At 29.4% G+C, this 14,575-nt stretch overlaps 1 protein-coding gene and 1 long non-coding RNA gene across 3 annotated transcripts in view; one reads left to right on the top strand and one right to left on the bottom strand.

Annotated features, from left to right (window-relative positions):
* The first annotated feature begins 1,423 nt into the window (after positions 1-1,423).
* LOC113787679 (uncharacterized) lies at positions 1,424-2,548 on the top strand. The gene is made up of 2 exons (XR_003474196.2): positions 1,424-1,823; positions 2,052-2,548. It is a non-coding gene; the product is annotated as an uncharacterized lncRNA (long non-coding RNA).
* Positions 2,549-7,574: 5,026 nt separating this feature from the next.
* The window catches only part of LOC101507330 (CBL-interacting serine/threonine-protein kinase 24), a 9,184-nt gene continuing 2,183 nt past the window's right edge, over positions 7,575-14,575 (bottom strand). The window contains exons 4-14 of one of the 2 annotated variants that reach the window (XM_012718074.3): positions 14,473-14,575; positions 14,290-14,364; positions 14,096-14,149; positions 13,211-13,336; positions 12,447-12,536; positions 11,731-11,853; positions 10,242-10,361; positions 9,941-10,057; positions 9,493-9,549; positions 9,309-9,383; positions 7,575-8,055 (exon numbers count right to left, since the gene is read on the bottom strand). In XM_012718074.3, the coding sequence (XP_012573528.1) occupies positions 7,960-8,055; positions 9,309-9,383; positions 9,493-9,549; positions 9,941-10,057; positions 10,242-10,361; positions 11,731-11,853; positions 12,447-12,536; positions 13,211-13,336; positions 14,096-14,149; positions 14,290-14,364; positions 14,473-14,575 (1,036 nt within the window). In that variant the 3' untranslated portion in view covers positions 7,575-7,959. Of the gene's footprint in view, positions 8,056-9,308; positions 9,384-9,492; positions 9,550-9,934; positions 10,058-10,241; positions 10,362-11,730; positions 11,854-12,446; positions 12,537-13,210; positions 13,337-14,095; positions 14,150-14,289; positions 14,365-14,472 lie in introns of those variants that run through there. The other variant, XM_027336723.2, reaches the window with a different exon arrangement.

Genomic DNA, 14,575 nt, shown 5'->3' with positions numbered 1-14,575 from the left:
AAGATGACTTTTTTGACAAATAAAATGATGACTCAGTGAGCATATAATCTCACAATTAGGATAATCTAATAATCAAATATAAAGGAACATAAAAAAAACAGAAGTCAAACTATTATAAAAAGTTTTAAGTTTAAATTGTTTTTTTTATTAAACTTAGTTATGATGCATTGGTACTTTACTCCATCATGAAGAATATGCTTATAATTGTTATTGTATAAATATATTGAAGGAATATGTACTTTTCAATTAAATAAAATAAAAAACATGGTCTATGTTTGAGTAACAAAATGCAGTGTCAAGATAACGTAAGTTATCAATGTTATCGATAATTAACAAAGTTTATGATCAGCAGATTTTGTGGAGTGATGTCTTCTCTAGTACACCAAAAACATTGAAACGACACCACTAGCTTGTCCTTCGAGTCAGCGGAATCTCTTCTCATCTAATCCTTCCTCATTTATTATAGTACATATTTTATCTGCCAAAGTTGTGCATGTTTTCACCTAATTTCAAATATAATATATACAATATGATACCATCTAAATTAAGTTAATCTCTATAGACCCTTTTGATGTTTTCAGAAACGTGTAAATGTTTAAAATGAATTTTAATTCGAGATTTTTAAAATTTATAATAGTATTTTAGTAAAATAAGTAAATATTTTTATAAAAAATGTTATTTAGCCACTTTAAAATATAAACTCATATATTTAATTAATATAATCGATTTTGTATAATATTTTTTAATAAATAATAAAGTGAATTAATTTAATATTTGTTGAGATAATATTAAATTTTAATTTAATAGGATTTTATTAGTCTTAATTTTGAAAATATTAGATTATGAAGTTTTTTATTAAATAAAGTTTTATTTTAGAGACATTTTTATTCAATAATTTTTTTCTAATCATAAAACAATTATTTTAGTAGTTTTATTTTTGAAGTGACTTTGTGTGTTTTATATCTTTAATGAAGATACAAGAATTTTTTTTTTATTAATTACCAATAATTCAACATCAATAGCATTAAATGTAGACTAGTTGATATGTGTTCTAAATAATTGTCGGTAGATGAATGATAAATTTTCCTGATAAGAGCTGAACATGTTGTTCCTAGAATGGATGGAAATGAAAATCTCTTGTCCATTAGCAAAATGAACTATACCAAAATCATTGGAATAGTAACTCAAGTATATATGCTGTATGAATGCAAAGCCAAATTGGTATATCTTCAATAAAGTGGCTTTTTTGGAAAGTAAATATACTGGTGATTGAAATGACTTGATTTAATATACTTGAATTTGTTTGTTTGTAAATTGTAATAGTGTAATGGAAAATTAAACACTGTATACTTGTAATTTGTAACAGTAGTAGTAGTGATTTTAATTTTAATATTATTATTGAGTGGTGGCAGAGAGCCAAAGGGAAGTGACCAAAAACTCAAATCCACTCCTTGTATGATGACAAAAGAAAGATGGTGTATAGTACTTTCAATTATTTCAAAAGTTAGCAGCATAGGGTAGTCAATTCATCCAGCAAAAGATGAAAAGAAACTGTTACTTAATTCACTCTTTCACCCTCAAAACTCCAACTCTGAACTTACTCTTCAGAAAACACCAAATTTAACTCTTCTAGCTATAATTATTTCCCTTAAATTTTTTTGAGATACATAACTGCTACAAACTTCTTTTGTTGATCATTTTTTTCTCTTCTCTTTCTCTTTTTTGTACACTGATGGATTCACCAAAAATACACCCCTGTAGACTAAAAACTTCAATTACTCTCATTCTCATAATTTTTCTTACCTTATTTGCTTCTAATTTAGGTACACATCAATTTCCAAATATATATATTTTCTTTGTCAAGTTAACATTTTCTCATGACTCTAATTAGGCTTACTGCATGTTTAGCCTTACAGTGTAATATACTTTAGAACTTGAAAAGAAAACCACAGTGATTTCGTTAGATTCAGCATGTTTCCAACATGTACTTACCATTTTATGTCTCTTGGTCATCTAACTCATGTTCTTGTTTACTTTTGAATATTGAACAGAAGGGTCACAAAATTTGAAGAAAGATCAAGAAAATAAGGGTGTGATGAATCAAAATAAATTGGTATTGGGATCAAGACCACCTAGGTGTGTTAACAAATGCTTGAGCTGCAGGCCTTGCATGGCTGCTTTAGTAATCTCACCTCATCACAAAGTTGGTCACATTCACAAGGCAAAAATAACAGCTGAAAAAGATGAGGGTTATTATCTTCTGTCATGGAAATGCAAGTGTGGTAACAGGTTCTTTCAACCATGAAAGTTCATATATAATATTATATAGCCATATAGTGCCTAAGATATAGTGGCATGTTTATGTAAAGTTTAAAAGATTGAGCAATTCTTAGTGTACCTGTTGTGTAGTAATAGTATGAACCAAAATGTTAATCAACCTTCTCCTTTTCAAATAGCAATCAGTTAATTCCCAACAAGCTTGACTAGAAATTTATTTGTTGGTTTTTTAGTTCAAATTTGTTTGATGTGGAAAAACATTGGTTGGAGCAGCTTATTATGTTAATTAAGATGCAACCATTTTCTATTATTATTATTACTATTATTATAAGAAGGAATGAGCCGATAAATTGCTATTGAAATTGTAACGATCAATCAAAATAGTTTTTAATTTTGACGAATTGATAAATAAATAATTGAAATTACAAAATTAAAGTAAAGTTAGACCTTGTTAATTTTTATCTTTAAAGATTGTAATGTGATATATTTATTAAATATGTTGCACTTTTTTGTTCATATCAGGTTAATGCCACCACATTAAAAACTAATTTAAGTATGAGATTTAAACCGTCTTAGAGATTAATTTGTTAGTAATTAATCTCTGCAATACACTTAGTGAAAATTTTGTGTTAGTATATGTTTAGTTTTGTGGTGACTAAAAATAATTTCATAAAATTAATTTTAACTAAAAGTGAATTTAATATAGAGTTATGTTTGAATATATTTAAGTAAACGTGAGTTAAACAATAAATTTTACGGTAAAAATCACGTGTGGACTTAAAACCTACAAATTCTAACTTCAACTTAAAATCAATTCTTGAATCAAAATCAATTTTATCCAATAACATTCAATGATATCAAAATCAATTTTACACCTTTAAAATTGATCTTAAACTTCGAAATTTAAACTAAATATACACTTAGAGATTATATAAATTTCATAGAAAATCAGTTCGATCATCTCCAATAAACTTACAGGATGTTGGATTAATGTGTAAAATGAGATGTCTAAATAACATATCACCGTCACGCCATGGTGTCTAACAACAAAACAATTGTTAAGAGATTAATTTGTTTATTTACTGTTAATCTGTCTATTTACTTATGTATAACTTTGATTCGAAGGGAACAAGGACACCGATGCATGCTCAAGAATGTAATGTGCCAAGGCAACAAGGATAACCAACTACCTTTCTAACTCTATGATCTGTGTTTTATTGCTTTAGCGGAAAAAACAAGGTAGGTAAATTGTACAGAGAACTTGGCAAGCATTAATTAATTTGGTCAAAATAAATCAATGGTGACTGAGAAAGAAGCATCACTTCTTGCAACCAACTTTGAACTGAAAACAATTTTCGTTGTCGACATTTTTTTGAAAGTCCATCAGAAAATCAACTGTTGGTTCCAATAGTTAAACCTAGGAAACGATGAATTATATACTTCTAGGGTAGTGTTTAGTCAAGCAAATTAAAATGAGAAAATTATTTCTTTTTCTTGACTAGAAAAATGGCGGCCCAATCTTTTTTTTACCGGAAAGGTTGCCCAATCTTTTTACTTCTTATTGGCTTAATTGCAGTTGATCCACCTATTTTAGTTGAATTGCGAAAGTAGTCTCTCCATTTTGTTTCTCCCCAGTTTTGGTCCAAAAACAGAATTTTGGTTCAAAACTGGATGAAATTTTATTTTTTTTGCATTTATTTAAGTCACATCATACCTCAAAATCTCATGTGCAACAACTGTACTTGAAATCTATGATCATAAATGGTGTAGTACGGCTTTAAAAAATGAAATTTCATCAAGTTTTAGACCAAAATTTTGTTTGGGGACTAAAACTTGAGAGAAACAAAATGGGAGGACTACTTTTGCGATTCAGCTAAAATAAGGGGACCAAAATTGCAATTAAACCTTTTTTATTTTATATATGAAACGGTTGCTCAATCTTTAGACTTTATTAGTTAAATGATTCTTTTACACAAATTAATTGTAGATCAAAATGTATTTTGATCCCTCTAATTGTGCAATTCGATCTTCTAAGTTTTTTCGAAACAATTTTAGTATAGGTTTGATTTTAATTTTGACTGAGTTAAAGTTAATTATAAAGTTATAAAATTAATTTTGATATGTTTATGCTTTCGAACATAATTAATTTTGCATTTAAAATTGATTCTAATTTAAAGTTAAAATTTGTAATTTTTCACATTCAAATACAATTTTTATATTAAAATTTATAATTAAATTTATTTTTACTTATATATATAAACATAAATTATTTTACATTTAATTTATTTTTAATTAAAATTAATTTTAATCACCGTAAAACTAAATTAAAGGCACGTTTAGTTCTCTACTTTTATCTCCTTTTATTTTTCTTAGTTGATAATTTTAGCTCTACGTAATATTTGACTCAACATTTTAATATTATTGTATTTTTTAAATAAAAAAAAAATCAAATAAACCCATCTATCTCCATCTCTCATTTCTCAAGCAGACATGTGTTGCTCTCATTGTTCATTCTTTCAAATTGAATGATCTTCATCAACATAAGATGCCTTCAACCCCAACCCATAAATCCAAACCAGCCTCAATCGCCGCATACACACTCCCGTTTTTCAATACAATCACAACATTCTCACTCAAATACCCAAAAAAAATCCATAATAACCTATTCTCATGTCACACCAAAATTAAATCCACCGAATAATTCATTAATCATTTGCTTCATATACATAAAAGCATACTTGCATATTAACACGTACAAGCATAACAATCGAAATGAGGAATTATATCTGAGTGCAAAGACAGTAACTGGTTTCTTACCAAAAAGATGACTGATAAAGTTCTTCGTTTTTCCACGGTCTGTGAACACTGTCATACTTACACACAAAAAGTGTGAGAGAGATTCGTTTATTTGAATTTTTTTATTTTGTTGATGAAAATGATAAAATTTGAAATAATTATAATTGAGAGCAAGTCATAAGAAGCGTGGCTATGTGAGAGAGCGACAGAGATGAGTTTCTTTTATGATTAAGCTAATGATATGCATGAAACAAAGTAATAATACAAGAATATGGACACTGATATAGAACAAAAGAAGAAGGTGGATGACGTCTGCTGAAAATATGAAAAACAAAAAGAAAAAGAAGAAGAAAAAGAGTAATCAAATCCTATTGGCTGTGAGTTCAAATTGTTGAATCCATTACTCAAACCAAATATAAACAGGTTTCAATGGATTATGTTAGGTCGGACCCAAAAGTGACTGGGTACGTGTAAAAGTCGGATTGACGGATTGACCCGCGCTCATGTGCACCCCTATTTAAGACTATTTTGATATATTTTTAAATTGATTATTTAAAGTTAGAAAATCATTCATTCACATCTATTGTCTATTTTGATACATCAAATTAATTTTTATTTTCTTTCTCACACCTCACAAAAAAGTCTTTTTGTATTCTCTCTCAAATTAATTTTTATTTTCTTTCTCACACCTCACAAAAAAGTCTTTTGTATTCTCTCAAATCTATTATCCTTTTCGGACGTAACAAAAATAGATAAATATTATAACATTACATCAATTATATTAATGTTTATGACTATTTAATTCAAAACTACTGACAACTAACTTAAACAACTACTTTATGTAGTGAGCCTACTAATTTATAATACAATAAACAACATCATCAAAAGCCAAACAACAACAAGAATATTTTTGTTTCTTTTGTTCTAATATTATTGAATCAACCTTGTTTATAATATTCACTAAAAATTATGTTAGTCAAGTTTGTTATGCCATTACAACTTCAACTTTGTCCATAAGCTTCAACATAAGTTAATTGTGTTTTTTTATAACCTCAACTTTATTTTTTAATACTTGATTTTTATTTATTGCAAAACTTGTGATCCAACCACTAAAAGAGTTTCTCAAAAATCATATCGCTATGGGATTACCAATGGAGCTATCATAAACATTTATATTTATTATATAGTTTAAATATATTTTTTGTCCTTGCAAAAATAGTTCGTTTTTATTTTAGTACCTATAATTTATTTATTTATACCCTTACAGATTCTAACAAATTTGAAAAAAGTCTTTTATGAATATTTTTTAGTAAAAAAATAGTATCATAACTAATTTTATATGAAATGGCACATAGTGACAATATAATTGTTGTTGACTAGACAATATATAATATTTAAAATTAAAATTTATTTTATTAACTCATTTAATCATTCAATTAAAAACTTAAAACTAGTTAATTAATTAATTATGAAGTTAATTAAAGAATAAAAACTAAATAATCTTCAACTTCAATTTCAATTTTTTTAATAAAAACTCAACGACCTTCATCTTCAACTCTACTTTCTTTATCTTCAAATTACAAATTTTCATATCTAATCTAAACCCTAAAAATTATAATCTCTCATTATTTTTTACACACTTATTATGGACATGTTTGACTTCTTGTGCTTTGACTATGACTTCCTATTATGGTCTTAATCTCTCTTATCATTTTTCCTTTTCATAATAGCAATTGCAATTTTCCTCCTGAAAACTTTTTTTTTTTGTGTGTGTAAGAATTTGTATAATTTGAATTGAAACAATAGTTTGACATTTGTGTTTGCATGATTAATTGAACACTGAAAAAATTACACAAGATGAATTTAATGCTCCTATTGTAAGTTTTTCTACCCCGCATAGATTTAACTCCCTAGTTAAAAATATAGGTGTAGTATAAAAAAAATGAGGTATTAGAATTTTTAAATTTAGATTAAATACAAAAATTTGTGAGTGAAAAATAAAGAACTTATGGTTGAAGATAAAGGTTGTTGAGTTTTTATTAAAAAAATTAGAGTTAAAGATGAAGATTATTAATTTTTTATTATTTACTTAGTTAATTAATTATTAATTAATTTTTAATTAAATAATTAAATGAATTAATAAAATAAAATTTAATTTTAAATATTAAATATTGTCTATTCAACAACAATTACACAATCACCATCTATCATGTCATCTAAAATTAGCCATATCACCATTTTTTTAAACTTATTAAAATTTGCAAAGGTATAATCAAACAAAAAAATTATAAAAATAAAATTAAAACAAAACATATTTACAAAGATAAAAATATATCTAATTTTATTATTAAATATTTTTTATATGACGTGTAATGTGACATTTTTTTAACCAAATAATTTCTTTTAGAAGTTTTAAATTTGACTATTTAAAAATAAATCTAGTATCAGTCATGCTTTGTAAAAAGAGGAGAATCCGGTTTCAAATTCTAATCTAGACGATATCCGCCCAAACCAAAATATTCAAATTATTGTTTCTAATAACACCAAACTGGTACAATTTATAATATCAAACTGGTACAATTTATTGTTTCTAATAATTACATTCTATACGATTTCGGCCAAAACCAAATATTCAATTTATTTATTGTACAACTGCAGCTTAGGTTCGTTACAGGAAGCATTGCAATTCATATTTTCTTTCCTCAGAAATCAAGCCGTGCATGCTCTAATTTGACCGCGACACTCATTTCGGTATACTTTGTTTCATAAAGTGTACGTTGCATTATGAATATAGCTGCAAAGCATGCCAGTTTCAATTACCCGGGGGAGCAGCTGCATCTTTCAGTGCTCCTTTATTTAGATTTAATCATACGTGCAGGAACTGGATCAGAATGTCAATTGTCGACTAAGACCAGAATCTGAAGTAGTCTCTGCCGGTCTCCAAATAATGCTTTCTAGTTTCGCGCAAAGGCTCTTGTAAAACTGCAAGAGAACAAAAAGATGTTGTTACTGTCAATGCATATGCATGCACATATAAATACTTGGCACTTATAAGTACACAAACATTTTAGGAATCATAGGAAAATTGAATTTGGAGATAACTTAATGCAACCAAAGTATAATATAAATGATAATATGGCTTTTCTAGCAAATGCTCTTACGGCACTAACTTTTTATTTTTACAATTGAAGGTACTAGTTTTTTTTTTTTTTTTCTTTTACTGAAATTGAAGGTTGAAGGTACTAGTTAAAAAAATATTATTTTACAAATAAAAGTACAATATTTAATGCCTTTATAACTAAAAAGTTCAATTATTTTAATAAATAGTACTGTTATTTTTATTTATTTCTTAACCAGTGTTCGTAAGGTTATTAGTAGTATTTGTCCAATAAACATTAGCTATACAGGCTCAGTTCTGCTCTAACCATTAAAACCATTTGTAGGCTCAAAGACAGAGTAGCCATCCTTGCAACTTCTACCTAAACACCTTTATTTCTCTCCTTATCTTAGATCTTGAGTGCGACCATTTCCAATTTAGCATCTCCTTAATATATATTCTTCAACCATGTGAAGGTATGATGAATAAGGTGAGGTAGCTATAGCTAAGTACTTGGTATTCAAGCATGCAAACAAAAATACTACCATTGTCGCATGATAATATTCCCAAGCTCCTCTAAACTCAAGGTACAAAATCAGGTTCAATTCAATTATACAAAATTTGTAAAAAGAGAGGACAAGAAAGAATATAGGATAGAAATAAAACTTAAGAAAACCAGAAGAAAATCAAGAGTTATAAGAATCTATAAATCTTGGCCATCTAAATTCCAGCCCTGTTGTGCACAAACTATCAGACTGACATTGAACATGGGCATACATACTCCACCTACAGTAGTTGTGAATCTTGTGATTAACCCCCACGACAAAAAATTTCTCCATCTAAAGTATGACTAAAAATAGCTATATACACCATGTTGCTTTAACAAATCGTATTTTGGTGCACAGAGCAAATTAGCGGTCTTAAATGAGTTTTTACCCTCTTAAAAATGTCCTGAATCAATTAGAATAGAAATATTGATAAGAAATAAAAACACAGCATGTTTGTGTGTGTGATTGCAAATGGTCCTTCTTCCTTTTAGAATCAGCTATTTCATTTTAGTGATTACCATGGCAAGGGTTGTAAGCTTTTTTCTTTGTTTTGAGATGTTAAAATGCAGATATATGCAAAAACAGCTAACCTTGTGATACTCAAGAGTATCCCCAGCTGCCTTTCGAACATCTACCATGAAAAGGGATGGTGCGACTTCGTACACCTTTTGGCAAGATACAAAGATGATTTTAATTAGGGCCTCATACAGAAGGAAAAAAAAATCATACCAAAAAAATATATACATCAAAATAAAAAAAATAAAAAATAATTACCTCCAAGACCACTGCAAATTGTCCAACCTTATTTGAAAAAACTCTTTCAATCCTCATCTGTCAGGACATTATTTTTAAAGAACCGATGGAAAAAATTGAAAGTCAGATAATATTACCATACTTTTCATTTTGGGATCAATTAGAAAAATATCTACCGAGTCTAAAATATCAAACCACCCAACAACCATTTCTCTTGAACCACCTATCTATGCTTAGGGAATGCCTCATTAAAGGCCAAAGTATAATCAAGAAGATGCTATTGCTCATTTCAAATGTAAGTTGGCTAATATGGCAGAACAGACAATAGAGAGTAATTTAACTACTGCTAAAATGGAGCAGCAATCACAAACAAAATTGATTATAATGACATCTGATGACAACAGGATTTAATCACAAAATTAGTTTCTCTGAATGAATTATGTGTAAAGTATGTATTGCAAAGTCATACCTTGTAACTGCGAGAATGGGCCTTAAGACCCATTGACTCTGCAACAGCTTCAATCGATGAAATTATAACTTTTGCTGGTTCACGTGAAACAAAACGAGTCTGCCGTTTTACGTAATCCTGTTCAAACAGAAAAAGAATAGTGATGAACAGGATGTCTCAAACCTAACATGAAATCTGATGTCCTCTGATCCCACCCACACCCAGGTAGGTGTAAGTACTTAAGTTACATGGCAGCCAGAGACACAAAAAAGGGATTGTGAATGTGATATTGTAGAGCAAGGAAATGGAATTGATACACTACCTGATGCCTGTCAAATAATGGTGAAAGATTCAACCCTTGTGATAAGGTTATCATCTCAAATGCATTCATTATCAAAGGACCTCCCTTGGTAATTTCTGACCGTTCAGAAACATACTGGTCCTGTATAACAGTAAAAATTGACAGACTATCTCATATCCGCAAATGAGATGCATGCTACTTTTGGATAACTAGTGCAACAATTTAAATGCTCAAAAATGAAAATCAAGGCACCACAACTGAATGAGGACCAAAGAACATAAATCTCATAGATGTTGTCTTTAATATATACTAACCTCTTGACAGCATTCACGCATGCCAACTGCTACAACACATTTTATAAGACTAAATGATGTTCTTACAATTGTGTCGAAACTTTTTATCTACATAAAAAAATCCTAGAAGTAGTTGATTTTTCTTTGCATCCTTCAATAACTGTATAATTGGCACATAAAGTTGCAGAAGCTTTTTGATAAATATCCTAATTCCTTATGAAGTGAATAAAATGTTTTTGAAAAATTTGACAGATCTTATCTGAATAAAATGTGTTATGAGCCCGTTTCAATTGGGCCTCCAATCAAAGTGTATAGAAGGAAGAAAAGGGAAAGGGGAGTTCTGTTATAGAGGAAGTGGAAGAGCTAACAGAATGGACAGCTGTCAAGAAGGGATTGGGCTGAAGATGCATAGAAAAGGGTAGGGAACGCTAATAGAATAAGGGAGAGTAGTGAACAAGGTAGACCACCTCAGAGTGGGTTTTCGGATGTGTTTCCTAGGCTGAATAAGGAGCAGGTCCTCATTCACCCCAGTCAAGGATTTTCTTCTTGTTTTTCAACTTATTTTCTGACTGTTCGATCCTGTAAGCACTACTCCATTTCAATCTCTTTTTCAGTTTTAAAAAATATTGCATCACTTTGTTAGTTGTAGAGAGGATTCATCCTCTGGTTGGAAGGAATTCTTTCCATTTATCACAAGTTACAGTCCATATCTGGTTCCTATCAATGTGATTGACCATGAGGGCAGGTCCCTTACTGTAATCAAAAGCAAAAGCAATTTCTCGCAAAAGCAATTACTGACCTCATGTGATGTCCTTGTCGTAATCAAAAGCAATTTTGTAGCAATATTTTAAGCATAAGCAGAGACAGATATTTAAATATTTCTGTATAAAGATAATGAATTATTCATTAATCACAATCATATAATATTAATTAGAGCATGTCTTATTATTCTCGGCCAGAAATTTAAAATCTGTTTCAACAACGTATTATATTGTTATTTTTCAGTGATCTATCAATATCAGAGCCTTCGTGAAATTATTCTTCACATATGTTCACACTGTTCGCACATTAACTCATATATTTCGTATACACACATTGTATCTGCAGTACACCTTCTCATCTATGTATGGATATGTAAGAAAGGACAAACACATACATTTGCAAAAACAAGTTTTGCCTGTATAAATTAAACAAGAGAACAAAAAGCAACTGCAGACCTTAATATCATCAAAAACAGCCTGAACGTCATTCAAATTCACTTGCTCATCTTCCCTTAGTTTGACAGGAGAATAGTTTTTCTGGAACCATGGATCTTTCCTTATTTCTTCAATTTTCATTCGCTGCATTTATATAATTATATCATAATTTATTATGAATAGTATATTGAAATTGTAAGTTTTGCAGCAATCAGTAGAATTTCACAGATAAGAGCAAATCTTGATACTAACATAGTTAATTGGACAGGAGATGATATACAAAGGAAAAAGCATATGTTATCCATAAATCTATGTATAAGAAAATTCAATTATTTAAGTATCAGAAAAAATCATGTGTCCTTAAATAAACATTAAAATACCTGAAGACTGTGAAATGGATCATTACTTGCATCCTTTAATACGAAGAAAATTTAAGCTTGTCTATTTTTTGAATATTTGCAATTTTTATGTTCCCTAGATGGGAAAAGGAGTAAAAAAATAAATGCAAAGAAATTGATTATACCTGTTTAGAGTACATTGCATAGTCTTACATTTACATATGTAATAGGAACTCGCGGACTTAACTTCCATATAATAAAAGCTTATTAAAAAAAAAATTATGTATAATAATAAAAATGTGTCAAGGTAATCAACGAGAAATGCACTTCAGACCCTATCGTATGCATGTAAGCACTAGAGTCTATAATAAATGGCCACAAATGAATCAATCTACTCACTGTTTTAGGATTCGAATCCAAAATTTTATGTATCAATGTCTTTGCGCCAGCAGAAAACCAGAATGGGCAAACAAATTCTGCAGCATTGATCTACAAGTACAAATGACAAAATGAAAAAACAACAGCAAAGTCAAGAGCAAAAGTTAACAGCTAACTATTAACCAGCAGCACACTCCTCATATAAACATTCAGCACACTTAGAAAAGGCTTGTAATGGCATCTAATAAGAAATATAGGAGGATCAATTAAGTTTTCACTATTAAGAAGGTCTATTAGATAATAAGCATAAGCATAACCATGTATCTTATCCATTCATATTATACAATACAACACGTAAGGAACTAATAGGTATGGATGAAACAACATAGAGAGATTAAAGTCAATGGACCTTTTCTTCAATTTGGAAATTTTACTGTCACCAATGGAACTGTGTTGACTTAGCAATTCATTTGTATATTTATTTTCAAAGGAAGTTGCCACCCATACTTTAACTATTAGATGAGTGCTAATATTCTTGTTTCATAAAATTTTTTAGAGATTTTTCTATGACAAGGGTCGGTTCAAGATTTAAAACGCAAATAAAAAAGAGTAGTAAAATATGGTTATGACGCTACCATTGTTGATTAATTAATAATTACAACATCATGTTTTTTCCACTAGTTTTCTTTTATCTATAGTACATTCATTACAGACATTTTCCTTCTTCTTTCTAGCTCTTTTTGGTTTCTACTTAGAGGAGGTTATAAGGGAAAGACAGATATTACCCTTCTGAACAACGTTGGAAGGTCTACCTCCTCAAAAGGAAGATATCCAGCCATTAGAACATATAAAATGACTCCACATGACCATACATCAGCTGCTGCACCATCATAACCTTGATTGCTGAGCACCTACAAGGAATCATTTTAGTAAGAAATTAGAGCATGTACAAATGATATGTTTACATCTGTAAATCATTCAATTAAGAAAAATCAATTGTATATTAACTCATGTGTATCTCTTAGAAAAAACGTGCAACTTGTCACAGACAAAATTTATACCTTAGAGCACGTACAAATGATATTTTTACATCTGTAATTCAATTAAGAGAAAAATCAATTGTAAATTAACTCATATGTATATCTCTTAGAAGAAACATGCAACTCGTCACAGACAAAATTACTACCTGAAGTAACTATCTTGCCTTGTGCTTACAAATTGAATATATCAATGTCATGAGATGAGAAAAGCACTCTCAAATGATAAATGTATAAAAAGTGAACTGAATTGAAGAGGAGTCTTGCTGGAAGTGATTAATTTCTTATTTTACTCTGCCTAAAAGAACGACCTGTGCCCTTAGTTTATCTCTTTTAACCTTTCAAATTCAAATTATATTTCAATTGTGTACATCCTCTTTTTTAAAATATCTCTCGTAGTCTATGCCATTTTAGGTTCTAGCAAATTTCAGAAATAACTGTGCAATGCACAGGACATCAATAGTATAGATCTATTTCATCCCCAATTATTTGTTCATATGACTAAAGTTGATGCAGAGAATCATAGTACCATTAATCTGATCCTAGTAATTAAGAATGGCATTAGACTAATATGAGCAACAGATTGACACACTAATTCAGAATGGCATTAGACTTGTGTATAATCAATTTTACCTCAGGGGCAACATAATTTGGGGTCCCACATGTGGTGTAAAGAAGGTCATCACCCTATAAGAGAGAGAATGAGAGAGAGGTAGAGAGAAAAAGAAAGACATTAGTTTTGAAGAAAATAAAACCAATATATTCTTTTTCTTAAGACAATAAATTATGTTCTGGCATGATCGCTTATGAGTAGAGTACATTCTTACCTGCTTAGTCAATGCACTCAATCCGAAGTCAGAAACCTTCAAATTTCCATAAGCATCAAGTAGAAGGTTTTCAGGCTATTAAAAGAAAGAAAAAACAATATATCAAGATAAAAACATAACTTGGTTAAAGCAATTACAGCAAAAACATTATAATGATCATATATAGTATATGTTGTCTTTCACCTTCAAGTCTCTATGGTACACGCTCTTTTTATGACAATGAGCAACAGCATCTATAAGTTGTTGAAAGTAGCGCCTAGACTCATTTTCAGAAAGCTTTCCCTGC

Source organism: Cicer arietinum, chromosome 7, assembly GCF_000331145.2.
Source record: "Cicer arietinum cultivar CDC Frontier isolate Library 1 chromosome 7, Cicar.CDCFrontier_v2.0, whole genome shotgun sequence".
Lineage (NCBI taxonomy): Eukaryota > Viridiplantae > Streptophyta > Magnoliopsida > Fabales > Fabaceae > Cicer > Cicer arietinum.
This window is presented reverse-complemented; position numbering and strand designations above follow the sequence as displayed.